Source organism: Harpia harpyja, chromosome 10, assembly GCF_026419915.1.
Source record: "Harpia harpyja isolate bHarHar1 chromosome 10, bHarHar1 primary haplotype, whole genome shotgun sequence".
Classification (NCBI taxonomy): domain Eukaryota; kingdom Metazoa; phylum Chordata; class Aves; order Accipitriformes; family Accipitridae; genus Harpia; species Harpia harpyja.
Window position 1 is genome coordinate 1,001,702 of NC_068949.1, and position 17,177 is coordinate 1,018,878.

General features: G+C 54.0%; 2 protein-coding genes across 2 annotated transcripts; one reads left to right on the plus strand and one right to left on the minus strand.

Annotated features, from left to right (window-relative positions):
- Positions 1 to 528: 528 nt before the first annotated feature.
- On the plus strand, positions 529 to 5,702 carry LOC128147389 (C-type lectin domain family 17, member A-like). The gene is made up of 10 exons (XM_052799924.1): positions 529 to 740; positions 1,090 to 1,140; positions 1,715 to 1,834; positions 1,953 to 2,003; positions 2,112 to 2,237; positions 2,718 to 2,780; positions 3,499 to 3,588; positions 3,811 to 3,980; positions 4,428 to 4,537; positions 4,862 to 5,702. The coding sequence occupies exons 1-10, from the start codon at positions 665 to 667 to the stop codon at positions 4,995 to 4,997; spliced, it is 993 nt and encodes a 330-aa protein (XP_052655884.1). The 5' UTR covers positions 529 to 664; the 3' UTR covers positions 4,998 to 5,702.
- A 2,052-nt stretch (positions 5,703 to 7,754) lies between these two features.
- LOC128146943 (adhesion G protein-coupled receptor E3-like) lies at positions 7,755 to 16,525 on the minus strand. The gene is made up of 16 exons (XM_052798966.1): positions 16,425 to 16,525; positions 15,636 to 15,686; positions 15,350 to 15,493; positions 15,094 to 15,170; positions 14,676 to 14,768; positions 13,849 to 13,999; positions 13,555 to 13,668; positions 13,294 to 13,451; positions 12,072 to 12,242; positions 11,752 to 11,946; positions 9,802 to 10,037; positions 9,553 to 9,619; positions 9,030 to 9,121; positions 8,755 to 8,923; positions 8,577 to 8,672; positions 7,755 to 8,319 (listed from the first exon to the last, which is right to left on the minus strand). The coding sequence occupies exons 1-16, from the start codon at positions 16,456 to 16,458 to the stop codon at positions 8,266 to 8,268; spliced, it is 1,902 nt and encodes a 633-aa protein (XP_052654926.1). The 5' UTR covers positions 16,459 to 16,525; the 3' UTR covers positions 7,755 to 8,265.
- Positions 16,526 to 17,177: the final 652 nt, after the last annotated feature.

The window sequence follows — 17,177 nt, forward strand, 5'->3', positions numbered from 1 at the left end:
AAACTCATGTCAATTGAGCTGACGTGGCGCTGAGGAGGGTCGGTGCGCACCTTTTTTCCCAGGGTTTAGGTAAAAAAAAAAACCAAAAAGGGAAGAGAGACCGGTGAAGATGAGGCGCAAGCATGTTTTCCGGGTGCGTATGCAAATCTCCAACTCGTGGGTGCTGAAGCGCGACGCCTGTTTTGCCGAAAGGCCTTGCCGCTGGATTCCCCTCTTGGTGTGGGCAGCAGCTTCTCTAGAAGATTTGGGATTTCACTGGTGCGGTGTTTAACACCTGTAAGTGCCACTGCGGCAGTTTTATTTATAATCCCTAAAAAACCCCTGCAAACCCATGTGGGAGCTGCCTTCAAATTCTCATTGGTGGCACAGCTCTTATGGCGTCACCGTTCCTCTCCCTGAAACAAATCCGTCATCCCCAAATTCACCAAATCCCATGGTCCACCGAAAAGGCATATTTTTTGCACGGGGAAGAGCGCAGTCTTGCCCTCCTTTCGCCGCTCATTTGCATGTCACCGCCGCCCCGTCGCGGAGAAGGAACCGAAAGCTCAGGGCCTAACCACTGGCCAAAATGGGGTGCCGGAGGCGGTGAGGGGTGTGCCGGGACGCGTGCCGAGGGGTTTAGCTCTCCACTGGGCGCCTGGGCGGCTACTCTCCTCGGCAAAGCATGGCCCGGCAGGAGACCTATGGCAACTGGTTGGGTCCCCCGCTGGCACCCGCCAAGCGGCTGGTGAGACAAGCAGGTAAAATTGGGGAGACCCCCCTGCTCTCCGTGTCCTCGGTGTGTCCTTGGCGCGTGTTTTCGGGGCTGGCCGGTGTCTCGGCGCAGCGCGGCGGTGTCCAAATATGCCGGCGGGGCACTGCTGTTGTTTGGAGCCTCAGAGTCATGCGGGTCCCGCTCTGCGCTCGAAAGCCTCTAAATCTCCAGGTTTGGCCCCAATTTCAGGTGTAAACTCCACGCCGGGCCTTAAAAAAAGTCATCGGCAACTTCCTTGCTGGTGGCAACAGGGTTGAAGAAGCGCTAGTGGTGGTTTTGAAGATCCTCCCCTTATCCTCAATGCTCTTTTACTTTCCTTTTCTTTTTTTTGGCAGGAATTTACTCCGTTGCTGGGAAAATGACACCCGTGGGTGACTTCAGACCAGGTAAATCATCATTTTTTCACCTTGTCAGGCTTTTTTGTAGCGTGGATGGAAAGCAGAACTCCCCGAGGTGCCTCCCCGAGGCCGAACTGGGCTTTATTTTCAGCTCGGTTGGTCAAACGTCTCGCTATAACGCAGCGTTTCTCTCCAGATTTGGTTCCTTCTGTCAAATGAGATCAAATAGCCCCCAAAATATCCTGAAAGTCCACGCTGGGGGATTGAGAGGGAATTTATCTCTCTATCCTCACTCTCGGAGCCAGTGTTTGCACCTTTGCAGGCTCAAATTCATCCCCTCCCGCCATGGAGAGCTTCAAACTTCACCAGAATTGCTTGGATTTGCAGCTGAGGGGAGAACTCGGCTCTGAAAGAGTGGAGCAATGTTATATATAAAAATGATAAAATCACTATAGATTGAGAAAAGGGTGTAAAAATCTTGCCAGAGGTGCTGCAGATTTACCAAAGGGGAAAGGTGAATTGCCTTTTTTTATGCTTTCCAAAGAATCCAGCTGATCGTTAATGGACAGGGTTCCCAGTTGGCCTAAAATCCCAATTTTAATCCATTTTTCTTTTTGCATAGCATCCCCAGACAGCTTCGAGGACGATTATGACGACGTGTCCCTGTCGGAGATGGATCGTGGCCACAAGACACCGGTGACTGATGAAGATCTGCAGAGCCAGAGGAGCAAAGGAGGGACAGGTAGCACCCACCTCCTCTCCCCACATCGCCTGTGTGCTTGAGGAATTCCGCGGAACAGGATTTGGCCCTAAAATGCCCGCAAAACATCACCCAGTGACTCCTGCCTTCCTCCCAATAGGGGTTTACATCCTTGCGGGGAAACCGGCATCTCCAAATCCTTCCCAAAAAGGTGAGTTGCTCTTGACCGATGCTGCTAACCCACATCGGAGGCCTCAGCCAGATCCAGACCGGGGAAACTGGGATTCCTCCCCGATTTCTCCCATGCTGCTCTCTGCAGGTCATTCGGACCCCAGAGGTGGCAGGGGACGGAGCCGCAGGGTGACGTCAGTGGCCATCCTCTACGTCCTGGTAGCGCTGAGCTTTGCCGCGTGGGTGCTGCTTTTCGCACTGGCCATGGTGAAGCGTAAGTGTCCCCAGAAGGGTCCCCGCTGGGCCGGCAAGCAGCTGGTTTGGCTAAAACACCCAAAAAAAAAGCATTTTCACTGTTAAAAATAACACGTGGCTTGTGCCCGTGATGCTTTAAGCGTCCGTCCATGTGGAAACTGGCTAAAGCCTGTCTGTCGTCACAATTTGGTTTTAATTCTACCTTGGTATGTGAATTCTAGGGTTTTATCCCCAAATTGCCCCCAGCGCGCTATATCTGGCTGCCGCCTCCTTCTGCCTGCACCAGCAGCACTCCCCGTTTGCTACAGGGTGTAAATCCAGAGTAAATCCACTCCGGAATTCCCCACTCAGCCCAAAAAAGCCATAAATTGGGCAAATTTAGAATCTGCTCTGGAATTCCCCACTTGTCCCAAAAAAGCCATAAATTGGGCAAATTTAGGTGCCACTTGAGATTCCTCAGTATGTTCCATCCACGTTTTTTCTTTCATTTTCATTTCAGAGATGGAAATCATGGCGGAATTAAAGCTCTTGAGGTCAAACTACTCAGAGAATCAAGCCAACGGTAGGTCCTCAGACTCACATCCCCGCGGTGAAGCTTAACGGCGATTGGGAGACACTGATTTTTTGGTGTTTGGCTATTTCCTGGCACCGGTTTTGCCTTTTGGTGTAAAATAAGGAAAAATTGAATTGTCTTTTTGAGCGGCTCCTGGTTCTGCTCCATCTCTTAGTGAAGCAACACCGACTTTGCCTTGTTTCTGATTTCCACCGGGAATTACACCGGGGTAACGGTGTGGATTGGACACTGACTGAGCTCATGCCCCAGTCCCGAATGAATTAGCCCCAAAAGGGTGCAAGTAGGAGCAAATCAGCCCTTGGGATATCACAGGATTTATCCTGATTAGGATCTTACTGTGGAGAAAATCCACCCCGTTATCTCTGTTAAAGGTTATGGGAAGGGAAGGATGTAAATCCTACAGAAAATTCTGCAAAAGTCAAATATAATGGGCCAAATCCTTAACCGCTGCCAAATGAGTGATTAATTAAATTATATTATGGGTGATATTGCAGCAAAATGTCACCCAAATAGAAAAAAAGCACGCAGCAAAGCTGGCATCTGGTGATGTAAGAACTTTTACAGCCCTGACTGAGATTTCTCCATGTGGAAAAGTAATAAATCCTGGGGGAAAAAGCTCAAGATTTGGGTAAACTGAACTGGGGAAGCAGGAAAAAGTTGAGGGGACGGGGCTGGCGGTGGTCGCTCACCCTGCTGCCCTCCCCAGTGCGGCAGGAGCTGTCGGAGACGCAACGGGAACAGACGCGGATGCGGACCGGGATGCACAAATACTACGAGGAATTGCAGGACATCGCAGGTAAAGCCGCGGTCACCATCTTGATGGTCTCTCATAGTTTGTGCACCAGGAGAGAAACCTCCTGGTTTTAACCCAGAAAGACCACAGTGGTCTTAGGGATGGAAAATTTGGGTGATTTATGCCGATTTTGAGATGTCACCCTACCAGGGAAGCCGGGGAGGTTTCCCCAGCAGAGAAAAACTGATTTTCACCTGCATTTGGGGGGGTTTCTCGTCCCTCCAGCGCTGATCTGCAGATCCGTCCTGGACAACAAGAAGTGCTCGGCCGGCTGGAAGATCTTTGAGAAAAGCTGCTACTCCTTCTCGACAGAGACGATGAGTTGGCTGGATGCAAAGGAGATCTGCGCCGACCAAGGCGCTCACCTGGTCATCATCAACTCGGAGCAGGAGCAGGTCAGTTGGCTGCTGGCAAGTGAAAAATAACCAGTTTCTTGGCTTACACAGTGCCTAAAATACCCCTTTTCTTGGAGAATTCCTACTCCAGCAAACACAGGAACTCTAAACTCTTTTTTTTTGGCTCAAATTCACCAAGATTGGCTATCAGGCTCAGAGTTATTTGGAGGCGGAGAGAAGCGCCGATGGCCAAGCTGAGTTCAGTCAACTGACTTCCCGTTTTTAGGAAAAAGTGCTAAAAATGGAGCAAAAAGGTCAACATCTCCTTTCCGGAGTGCTGTGTATGCACTTTTTGCTTCAATACACCCAAATTGTTCAATATTTACCAAAAAATACTGCTCAGGTATCGCGGCGATGACCTCACCTTAATTGCCAAAAGCCTCAAGATTCTCCATCTTCCCTGGAATTATTGTTCTGGGGCTGTTTTAACTAATTCTGCTTTTTTAGAAGTTCCTGAAGGACAATATTAACAGCAGCAGCACGTACTGGCTGGGAGTGACGGATCAGTTGGAGGAAGGCACCTGGGTCTGGACTAACGGCGAACATACAAGTATTAGGTAAAAACTGCCTCCAGAGATTCCTCCAAAATGGAAAATAATTAGACAATAAATGGAAAAAGGTGAAGTTGACCCACCGAAACATTGGGTTTTGGTAGTTTTACGTAAGTCAAAGGGTTTGTGTTGGAAAAATGGTATTATCAGAGCGTTGTCTTGCTGGTGGTTTAAAAAAAAAAAAAAAAAAAAAAAAAAAAGGAGTTTTTTAGTCATTTCCTTCCCTCAAAATACAAATTTTGCCTCTTCCTGAGAGAGCTCCGCTGCTGTGGGGCTCGTTTTTATTTTTTTTCTTATTTTCTGTTTTCCTTTTTCTCCTTCTTTCTCCAGCTACTGGAACACGTGGACGGAGAACAAAGACAAGGACCAGAAGGACTGCGGCAGCATCGGACCCGGCGGCATCTGGAACGACGACAGATGCTCCCACACCAACCACTGGATTTGCGAAAAGTCCTGGAACTGCTGACTTCAGCATTATTTTTTCCCATTTCCAGACAATTTTCAGTGCACCCATAAAAAAAAAAAAGTACATTTCAAACTTCCCATGCAGGAGCTGGATGAATTTATGCGGCTCCAGGGGGGGAGCCAGAGGCTGCACGCTCCCGTTTTTTTGCCTATTAATGATGTGCAAATCCCTAAAAATCAGTAGAATCCCTGTGAACCCCAACCTTGCAAGCCTGACCTACAACCTATGAAAAAAAGGGATTTTTCAGTTAAAAATAATCACTGTAAAAAGGTTAAAAATCCACTCAACAGTGCAAAACCAGTCCCATTCCTCAGCGCCGCTGAATTTCTCCTTTCCCCCCCCAGCTCTGCTGCCATGTCGCGGTTTCTGCTTAACTCTCAGAAAAGACAATTTCAGTAAAATCTTCGTCTTTTTCCCATTTTCCAAATATTTTTTTCCATATTTATCCTTCTCTCCCCCAAACGCCAGCCCCCGTCTGTGCCCCACAGCCAAAAACCCCTCCAAATCCCAATTCTGCTCATTTATACATTTCTTAATTCAGCACACCACCACCCAATAAATTTTTTTTTCCCCCTAAGAAACGCAGCACGCGCCGTTTGGTCTTTTTTTGCCCCAAATAAATTAAACAGCCCCACCAGACTCATCCTGGTGCCTGAAAATTTCTGGAATCAAAGGAATCCCGTTAAAATGGTGGTGTGACATTAACTCTTGTTTTTCAAAGGGTTATAAACTACAAAAATCAATGTTTTGGGGGAATTTGTACATTATCGATCAGTGGAAACGCAATGATTCGTTACGGGTAATGAAATTCCCTCTCCAGGTTGAAAATTAACCATGGGAGCTCCCTTCCCCCCCCAAAATTAGGAAACTTGAGCCAGGCTTAAGAAATTTGCTGTAAAATCAATAAAAAAAGGACCCAGGGCAGAAAATGAAACTGGTTTTAGGCTAGTTTGGGCTGTTTTTCAACACAAAAAATCAACTGGTGGCAGAACATGCATGAAGAGACACTTCTGTCCTCAATAAAAATTTCTTAATTTAACCAAAATACCCGTTTCTAGCAGGGAAATAGGCTGGGAGGGGGGTGATCCCTGCTGATGTGGGGGATCATTGGAGCTGTAGGCTCTAGTGATGGAGACTGGGGGTTACTGGGAGCACTGGGGCTGAGGGGTACTGGGAGGGCAGTGGAAGCATGGACTGGGGGTTACTGGGAAGGCACTGGGAGCTCAGGGGCCAAGGAGGGTACTGGGAGCACAGGAAGCACTGGGCTGGGAGGTACTAGGAGGCTACTGGGAGCACTGGGAGTACTGGGGCAGGGAGACAGCCCAGTCCCAGCACTGGGGGGGTACTGGGAGGGAACTGGGGCAGGGACACAGCCCAGTCCCATCACCAAGAAGGTAGTGGGAGCACTGGGGCAGGGAGACAGCCCAGTCCCAGCACTGGGGGTTACTGGGAGGGCACTGGAAGTGTAGGGGGGGCAGTTCCCAGGGCCCCCCAAAGCCGCCATCCCTGCTCACCTCTCCTCAGGAGCCTCATAGGCCTTTCTCGACGCCCCATTGGCTGAGCCCTGCTGCCCATCTCAGCTCACAGCCAACCACCACCTTCTCTGTGCTCTGAGGGGGGGCAGCTTTTCCCCTTAGCACCGCCTCCCAGGCCCAGCGCTGCCCATTGGCTGGCACCACCGCCATTCAGCCCACCCAACCACACGATAGGCCCCCTCCTGCTCCCACCTCCTGGCACCGCCCAACTCCCACCTCCCACCAATCAGGCACCTCTCTGGCTCTTGGGGGCAGGAAAGACACCCTCAGCACCCTTGATGGCCATCCCCTGTCAATCAAGAGCTAGCCAGAAGCTAATTGGCCTCGGGGGGAAGTGAGGCGGGGCTTGACTGGCTCAAGACCCCACCCACTCCTGTTTCTAGGCCTCAGGGTTGGGGGGGGCACCCATGCCCCCCTCTTTGGAGCGGACCCAGGGATCTGGGCCCCCTCTTCCCAGATCCCCAAGTGGACCCATGCGTTCCCCCCACCGGCCGCATCCAGCCTGACTCCTCAGGGACGAGCCACGTGCCTTTAATCAGCTTTTTTCAACCCAAAAATAGCCTCTGGAGCTGCGGGGCGAAGGCAGCCGGAAAAGGCCGAAAACGGAGCGATCCCATGGGAAAACACACTGGAAGTGGGCCATTCTGCAGGAAAAGGTCAGAAATGGGGCAAGCGTGAAGGGAAGCAGTTGGAAAAATGGGGCAAAACTGCTGGGAAAATGGTGGAAACGGGTCGTTCCGTGGAAGAATGCTGGAAATGGGTCAAGTGTTGGGAGAAGGAATGCTGAAAATTAGGTGATCCTTGGAGAAAATGCTGGAAATGGGTCAAATCTGCAGGAAAAATGCTAGAAACGGGACGTCCCACAGAAAAATGACGGGAACTGGTCGTTTCTTAGAGTAAATGCTGGAAGTAGGTTAAAACCAACCAGTGGAACAACTCTGGAAATGGGTTGTTCCGTGAAAAAATGCTGGAAATGCCTCAGTCATGAGGGGAAATGCTGGAAATTGGTTGTTTCTTTGGAGAAGACGCTGGAAATGGGTCAAATCTGCAGGAAAAATGCTGGAAATTGGTTGTTTCTTTGGAGAAGACGCTGGAAATGGGTCAAATCTGCAGGAAAAATGCTGGAAATTGGTTGTTTCTTTGGAGAAGACGCTGGAAATGGGTCAAATCTGCAGGAAAAATGCTGGAAATTGGTTGTTTCTTTGGAGAAGACGCTGGAAATGGGTCAAATCTGCAGGAAAAATGCTGGAAATTGGTTGTTTCTTTGGAGAAGACGCTGGAAATGGGTCAAATCTGCAGGAAAAATGCTGGAAAATGGTCATGCCACAGGAAAATGCAGGAAATGGGTCGATCCTGGGGGAGGAAGCAGCTGAATACGGATTGATTCCAGAGGAAAATGCTGGAAATTGGTCATTTCTTGGGGAAAATGCTGGAAAATGGGTCAGATACGTGGGAAAAATACTGTAAATGAGTTGTTCGGCAGGAAAATGCTGAAAACAGGTCGGACCTGTGGGGAAAATGCTAAAAACAGGTTGTTCTGCAGGAAAAAAAAAATGCTGGAAATGGGTCAAATCAGCAGGAAAACTGGGAAAATGGGTTGGATCTGCAGGAAATATGCTGGAAGTGGGTCAGATGCGCTGGAAAATAGCTGGAAATGGGTTGGATGCACCGGAAAACTGCTGGAAATGGGTTGGATGTGCCGGAAATGGGTCGATCCTGGGGGGCACCCGCTGTCACTTCTCCCACGTGCAGCCCTCGGTGCTGTGGCTCTGCGGCCTTTCCCCTTCCTGGGGACAAAAAGGGGCCACGCTGGCGTGAAACGAGGACAAAATGGGGCAAAAATGGGGCAGAGGTTCTGGTGGTTTCTTGCCAGACCCTCAAGCACCCTGGGGTCCAGGCAGCCTCCCCTGTGCCACCCCTGGCCCCCACCTCCTTTTGGTGGCAAGCAGAAGACCCAGATGTTTGGGTGCCCACCCAGCACCCCACAGGGACCCAGGTGCCCACTCAGCACCCTACAGGGACCCGGGCGATGGGGTGCCCTTACCATGACATAGGTGACATGTATCTCCGTGGTGGGCATCTCCTGGGGGTGTGCTCTTCGCCCCAGCGCCCTAAACCAGCGCTGGTACTGCTCCGTCACCTGTGGATGGGACCCACAGTTGTGTCCTGAGTGTCCCTGTCCCCTCTGATGGATCCCACACCTGGGTCCCCCCCCATGGTACCTGCCGGTTGAGGACGCAGTGCACAAGGAAGATGAAGGCTCCCTGCAGGCTGTTGACGATGGTGAAGATGAAGGCCACCGCTATATTGTCCCCCCGCGCCTGCAGGAAGCCCAGACCCCACGTGCAGCCCAGGATGCAGATGTGCGCCAGCGCCTTGAACGTCATCAGCCTGACGGAACACTCATTTTGCTCTTTTTTCCACCCAAAACCCATCCCAGATGCTCTTCATCCTCCCCCCAAAACCCGACACGCTTCCCACCAACGCAAAAACCCACCGGGTGTTTTTTAGAGCCGTGACATCAGCATTGAGGGAGGAGAGTTTGTCCCGCAGCGTCCAGAGGGTGGTGAGAAAAAATAGCAAATTAACCTGTGCAGAAAGCAGAAAACCATCATTTTGCAAGACAGGGTCCACGGGGTGTAAATGTAGGGTGGAAAAGGGTCAACGGTGCAAAACCGTGCACCGTGGCATGACCTTCACCGAGCACACCCAGCCCGTGGGATGTTTGCTTAATACCGTCCTTAAACAAACACATGCATTTGTTCTTTTTATGCAAATCTTCAAAATTCCTCAATTTGGGGGCTATGGGGGAAGAGCCATGGCCACGATCGTAGATTTGGGGTGGAAAAGGGGCCAATGGTGCAAAAAAACCATCATTAACACACTGTGGTGCAAACTCTGCCAAGTGCACCCAGCCCATAGGAGGTTTGCTTAATACTGTTCTTAAAGGTAAGTCTAAATTTGCTCTTTTTTCTCCCAATTTTTCCCCCTCCGCCTCCTTTCAGCAGCAAGACACCCACCAGGATGATGACACAGACAGGGCCGAGGAAACTCCAGATGAAGCCTCCCTCCGTGCTCAGCCAGCAGCTAAAAAAGGGAGAAAAAGGGAAGAATAGCCCAAAAACCTGATTTTGGTGGCATGAAAATACCCACGAGCTGGATGCCGTGGCATCTTTTTTTTTGGGTGATTTAGGCAAAACGCCCGATGTTCTCCATCTATGATCCCACCCCGCTTGGTTGACCCGAGCCTTGGTGCTGGTGGGACTCACTAGTGCTTGGTGCCGTAGCCATCAGGATGGACGGCGGCAGAGACAGCCACCACGATGGCCGGCACGCCGTAGCCCACGGGGTAGATGTATCTTTTCCTGAAGCGACTGGCACTGGTGTAGTTGAGGACACGCAGGTTCCTGACAGTGAGGAAGAGATGCAAACCCTCCAGGAACATCCAGGCGAAGCAGGCAAGGAAGAGGTAGTGGAGAAAGCCTGCCGTGATGGCGCACGCCGGCTGGATGGGGGAAATGGAGGCCATGCTGGGCTCCCCAGTGTGGTCCAGGGAGGTGGTGACATCTCCAACACTTGGAGATGTTCCACACACCCCAACATGGCCTCGAGGAACCTCAAGGAGGTGGAGATGCTGGGGGCAGACCAGAGACATCCAAATGTCTCTTGCAAGCTGAGCTATCCTGTAGTTCAGTTGGCTCCACCCACCCAGAGGAAAAAGGGACCCAAGAGCCTTGAGGAACCCCAACTGGGTGGACCTGCTTTGAGTTGGGGTTGGTCTGGAGACCTCCAAACATCCTGTTCAACCTTGGTTATCCTGTAATTCAGGTGCTTTCACTCACCTGGAGAGAGATGGGACCCAACAACTCTGAGGAACCTCAACTAGTTGGACCTACTTTGAATGGAGATTGGTCTGGAGACCTCCAAACATCCCGTTCAACCTCATTTATCCCATAATTCAGGTGCTGACACCCACCTGGAGCAAGAAGGGGACCAAGAACCTTGAAGAACCTCAGCTAATTGGACCTGCTTTGAGTTGGGGTTGGACCAAACCTTCCAAACTCAGTTATCCCATAATTGGGGTGCTTTCACCCACCCAGCATGAGATGGGACTCCCGGCAGAAGGTCTGCTGGAGCTATTAGGGCAGAGGCTACAGCCAAGAGCCATGACCCTGGCTTCTTTTCCCCACAAGCTCCCCAAAGACCTTGAGGAGGTCCTGGGGAGCTCGAGGAGGCTCCAAAGACCTCGTAGAGACCCAGAGGAGCAAAATAAGATGCTGAGGAGCCCCTGATGCCCCCAGATGCTCAAGGAGACCCTGAGGAGCATGTAGAGACCCCAAGGAGGCTCAAGGAGCCGCCAAAGGCCCCAAGATGCTCAAGGAGATCCCAAGGAGCATGTGGAGACCCCAAGGAGCCCTTGAAGGCCCCAAGATGCTCAAGGAGACCCCAAGGAGCATGTGGAGACCCTAAGGAGCCGCCGAAGGCCCCAAGATGCTCCAGGAGACCCCAAGGAGCATGTAGAGACCCCAAGGAGCCCCTGAAGGCCCCAAGATGCTCCAGGAGACCCCAAGGAGCATGTGGAGACCCCAAGGAGCCCCTGAAGGCCCCAAGATGCTCAAGGAGACCCCAAGGAGCATGTGGAGACCCCAAGGAGCCCTTGAAGGCCCCAAGATGCTCCAGGAGACCCCAAGGAGCATGTGGAGACCCTAAGGAGCCTGAAGGCCCCAAGATGCTCAAGGAGACCCCAAGGAGCATGTGGAGACCCTAAGGAGCCCCTGAAGGCCCCAAGATGCTCCAGGAGACCCCAAGGAGCATGTGGAGACCCCAAGGAGCCCTTGAAGGCCCCAAGATGCTCCAGGAGACCCCAAGGAGCATGTGGAGACCCCAAGATGCTCAAGGAGACCCCAAGGAGCATGTGGAGACCCCAAGGAGCCCTTGAAGGCCCCAAGATGCTCAAGGAGACCCCAAGGAGCATGTGGAGACCCTAAGGAGCCCCTGAAGGCCCCAAGATGCTCAAGGAGACCCCAAGGAGCATGTGGAGACCCTAAGGAGCCCCTGAAGGCCCCAAGATGCTCCAGGAGACCCCAAGGAGCATGTGGAGACCCCAAGGAGCCCTTGAAGGCCCCAAGATGCTCCAGGAGACCCCAAGGAGCATGTGGAGACCCCAAGGAGCCCTTGAAGGCCCCAAGATGCTCAAGGAGACCCCAAGGAGCCCATACCCCATTGGCAGTGTGGGGCATGGCCACGAGGAAGAGGAGGTTGGCAGCAAAGAGGCAGATGCTGAGCTGCAGGTGAAGGGTCACGCTGACACTCCAGAGTGAGGGGCACAGGAGGAAGGTGACGATGGCGAGGAAGAGACAGACCAGCGACACCGACATCCCCACGTAGGTCACCACCGTCAGCGCGAAGCTGTCCTGCGGGCAACGTCACGCTCATGACATCATGCAAGTCCCATCCGGCACGTGGCCGCACGCAGCCGTTTGGGAAGGAAGAAAACGCCTCAAAAATGGGTATTTTAAGGGTGCAAATGGGATCTTACCGTGATGGGGTGGATGGCTGTGAGGATGGCGAAGGCGGAGAAGTGGTTGCAGGCGCAGATGGAGTGGAGGGTGTCACCCCCGACACGGGTGCAGCCTGAGGGCGTCCAGCGGCCTTCGGTGCCCATCAGCTGCCAGGACATGCAGCGCGGCTCCTCACCCGCCCGCAGCGCCTGCTGAGCACGGCCTGCTCAAGACATGTCCTGCGGCCCCAGGGAGGGGCTGCACCACCCCTTCCCACCGTCGGTTTGGATGTGGAATGGGATGGGGATGTGCTGAGCTTGAATTTGCACCAGGATGGGGATGCGCCGACCCCGAAATTGCACAGGATCCAGATTTGCACCGGGATGAAGATGCACCGACCCCAGATTTGCACAGGATCTGGATTTGCACCTCGATAAGGATGCACCAAACCCAGATTTGCATGGGATCCAGATTTGCACCAGGATTGGGATGCACCAAACCCAAATTTGCACTGTGATGGGGATGCAGTGACCCCAAATTTGCATGGGCTCTGGATTTGCACGGGTTCTGGATTTGCACCAGGTCAGGGATGCACTGACCCTGAATTTGCACAGGATATGGATTTTCATGAGGATGGAGATGCACGAAAACCAAATTTACACTAAGACAGGGATGCACCAACCCCAAATTTGCACGTGATCCAAATTTGCACCAGGACAGAGATGAATCAGATCCAAATTTGCACTGGGATGGGAATGCACTGAATCCCAGTTTGCTCTGGATCCAAATTTGCACCATCATGGGGACGAGCTGAATCTTGCAGCGGGACAGGGATGCGCCAAATCCAAATTTGCATCAGGGCGGGGGTATATGGACCTGAATTTGCACAGGATCCAGATTTGCACAGGGATGGGGATGCACCAAATCCGAATTTGCATCAGGATGGGGATGCACCAAGTCTGGATTTACACTGCATCCAGATTTGTACCAAGACAGGGATGCACCAAATCCAAATTTGCACTAGAACAGGGATGCACTGCCCCCAAATTTGCCCCGGGATGGGGATTCACCCCCAAATTCACCATCACCACGCTCCAAATTTGCACCATCGCGATGCCCCGTTGCCAGCCCCACCGTAATTTGGACCAACGCACTTGATGCAACAAACCCTGTTGTCCTTCCTCGTGCAAATCCTGACCCCGCGCACCCCTCAGCAGACACCCCCCCCCCCAAACCCCAGGGCAGCCCCCCAGCACCCACCGTGCGGTGCTGCAGGGTGATGTTGAAGGTGGCATCAAAGGTGACGCCAGTTTTCCCCACGGTGCCGCTGACTACGTGGGAGTTGAGCTTTCCCTGGTGCAGCTCCATGATGCTGCTCAGCAGCTCCTTGTAGACGATGAAGGCCACCACGTGCTTGCCTGCCCAGAGAACTGGGTCAAAAAAAACCCCCAAAATACCAAATTTGGTGGTGGGGGGATATGTTTGAGCTTTTTGTTTCTCGCAGCAGCGTGGTGGCCGTACCTGCCTGGGTATGGCTCACCACCTCATGGCAGCTGATGGTCAGGTTCTCCTCGCCCACCGCCAGCACCAGCGTGGTCCGGGGGCAGTTGTCGTGCACCACCTCCACCGTAGCCTCTGATTTGGGGTGAAAAAAGGCTTTTTTTAGGGTCTTTTGCCTGCCTTGGGTGCCACTTGTGCTCTTGCAGAGCCCCGGGGAAGGGATGCGGTGATGCCACCAAGCTGGTTCTTGGGGTGTTGCAATGCTTTTGGGGGCATTGCAGTGCTTTTGGGGGGCACCCATGGGTGCTGGCGTACCCACGGTGGAGATGTTGAAGTTTTGGGTGCTGGAGCCAGGGCCTTTGAGGGCCATCTGCAGCACCACGGCTTCGGTGCTCTGCAGCAGCAGGTCTATGGCTAGGGTGGTGGAGTAGTGATGCGTGACTCTCTTTATCTGCTCCAGCACGGCCTGGGGAGGGGACAAGGGAGGGCACACGCGTGTGTCGGGGCACATGCGTGTGTCAGGGGTGCACACAGGGGAGGGAGACGCAGGGGAAGGATGCATAGGGGTGATGGGGGATGCACACGTGGATAGACACGTGTAGGGGACAGACACGGGACATGCACACATGTAGGGAATGCGTATGTGTAGGGGAGGGACGTGTGTGCAGGGGGTGCACACAGAGATACACACGAGTAGGGGTGCACATGTGATGGACACACGTAGGGGATGCACACAGGGCATGGACACACGTAGAGGGTGGACATAGAAACACACACGTGTAGGGGATGCACGTGCAGGACAGACATAGGCCATGCACATATGTAGGAGATAGACACCGGGATGGACACGTGTAGGGGATACACGTGGAGGGGATTCACAGGAGGATGCACACGGGATGCACATGTGTAGGGGATGGACATGGGGTTGCACAGACACGTAGGGGATGGACACGGGATGCACGTGTGTAGGGGTTGACACGGTGTTGCACACGTGTAGGTACACGGGAGTGCACACACGTATAGGGGCTGGACACGGGATGCACACACGTAGGGGATGCACACATGTGCAGCGGATGGACGCACACGGGGACGCACAGACACCCCCAGCCCCGGGCACACGCGTGTGCCCACCCCCACGTCACCTGCAGGTTCTCCTCCGTGGCGTGGGTGCAGGCAGTGGTCAGGTGCTCCTGGGTGGCCTGCAGATGGGCGCAGCGGGTGGCCGCCGGCAGGGTCTGGGGTGCAGGGGTGTCAGCGTCAACCCACACCCCACAGCTGTCTGTCTGTCCCTGCGTCCAGCCCACCATCCCTCCCTCTGTCCATCCATCCCTCCAAACATCCATATCCCTCCCTCCATTCCTCCACCCCTCCATCTGTCCATTTATCTCTGTCCCTCCCTCGCTCCAGCCATCTTTTTCCCTCCCTCCCCTTGACCATCCATCTGTCCATCCCTCCCTCTGTCCATCCATCTGTCCCTCCATCCCTCCCTCCATCCCTCTGTCCGTCTGTCCATCTATCCTCCCCTCCCTTTCCTCCTACCCCCCCCCCCCCAAACCCCACCTTGTTGTCCCTGCACGCCTTCCTGGCTTCCTCTAGACTGGGGATGGTACAGGTGGACTCCGGTTTGGGACCAAACTCTGCAGATTTGGGTCAGTTTGTGGCCTTTCAAGGAGGGGGGTGCCCCATCCTGCCCTGCCTGTGTGGCCCAGGGGGGGCTCAGCACCCCCAGAATGGGGGGAAAAAAAGGGGGTAAAGGGTTAAAAAGGGGAGATAAAATGGGGGGGAAGTGGTAGAAATGGGGTGTTTGCCCCCTTACCCTGGCAGGAGATGGTGGAAGAGTTTTGGGGGGTGGGGGCCATGCCGGGGGGGCACCCACAAACCCAGGGTTCGCTCTGGTCCCCCATCTTGTGACGACCCAGGCAGCAGCTGTTGATGGAGCAGAAGTGGGGACCACAGGACGCTGTGGGGAACATGGAGGGGGGGGGGGGAGCCCCAAGGGTAGGGACAGGATCCAGGTCTGAGCCTGACCCCCCCTGATCTCCCACTGTGACCCCCAGATTCCCCCCCCCTTCACCCCCCCCCCCCCAAACCCCCCCACTCACCTGTCTGGTCACCCTCGGTGGGGGGGAGGTGGCTCAGGAGGTGACACAGCACTGGGGACACACAAAGGGACATCAGCACCCCAGGACCCCCCCCTTCTTGAGGAGTGACCCCCCCAGGATCAACTCCCCCATAGGGCTCAAACCCCACTTTTAGGGGTCAAACCCCCTATCAGTGCTCAAAATCCCCTTTTGGGGGTCAAACCTTAATTTTGGGGGCTCAATCCCCCCTTTTGGGGCTCATTCTTCCCCCATCAGGGCTCAGTGCTCCCTTTTTGGGGTTAAACACCCCCTTTTTGGGCTTCACACCCCCATCGGGGTTCAAAATCTTTTTTGGGTGGGTCAAATCTCCCCTTTTTGGGTCAAAACCCCCTTTTAGGGCTCATCCTACCCATATGAGAGCTCTGAACCCCCTTTTTGGGGCTCACCCTCCCCCCCTCAAAGCTCAAATCTTTCTTTCGGGGGCTCACCCCCCCGCCATGAGACGCCAAACCCCCTTTTTGGGGCTCCACCCTCCCCCATCAGGGCTCAAACCCTTCTTTTGGGGGCTCAACCTCCACCCCCCCTAGGCTCAAACCTATCATTTAGGGACTCAACTCCCCATTTCAGGGCTTGACACCCCCCTCCTAGCTCCAGAAGCCCCATTTTGGGGCAATTTCAGACCATTTGGGGCTGCTTTGCCCTGCGGCTCTTACAGCCCTGACCTACTTCCGTCCCTGCCTCAGTTTCCCTTTTCCCATTTCCCTCCTTTTCACCCCAAACCCCCCCCAGGGGGGCTGGTGCACAACTCACCCCAGAGGCAGGTGGCAAGGAGGGGGCACCCCATGACAGACGACAGGACAGGGGACGCAGTAGCCCCGCGACGCCGGTGGCAGAGGGGAAGTAGCACCGGACAGCCCCGAAACCACCAAACAGCCCCACAAACCGCTTCCCCCCCCCCCCCCATTCCTCCCTTCCCCCCCCCCCAGTGTGGGCTGAGGCCTGAGGCCGCTCATGGCACGTAACAGCGGTGATGGGGCTCCCCCACCCGGATACCTGGGTCTCTTCTTGGAGGGACTGACCCCGTGGCCTCGTCCACGTCCCCACCTTGGATGCCTGGGTTCCTTTTTGGAGATGTTGACCCCACGACCTCGTCCCAACCCGGACGCCTGGGTCCCTTCCTAGCGAAGGTGACCCTATGACCTCATCCATGTCCTCTGCCCGGATGCCTGGGTCCCTTCTTGGAGATGTTGACCCCATGGCCTCATCCCCACCTGGACAACTGGGTCCTTTCCTAGTGAAGGTGACGCTATAATCTTGTCCATGTCCCCTTCTCTGGACACCTGGGTCCCTTCCTGGAGACATCAATCCTGTGGTTTCATCCCTGCCTGGACATCTGGGTCCCCTCCTGGAGACATCAATCCTGTGGTCTCATTCCTGCCTGGACACCTGGGTCCCCTCCTGGAGACATCAATCCTGTGGTCTCATTCCTGCCTGGACATCTGGGTCCCCTCCTGGAGACATCAACCCCGTGGTTTCATCCCTGCCTGGACATCTGGGTCCCCT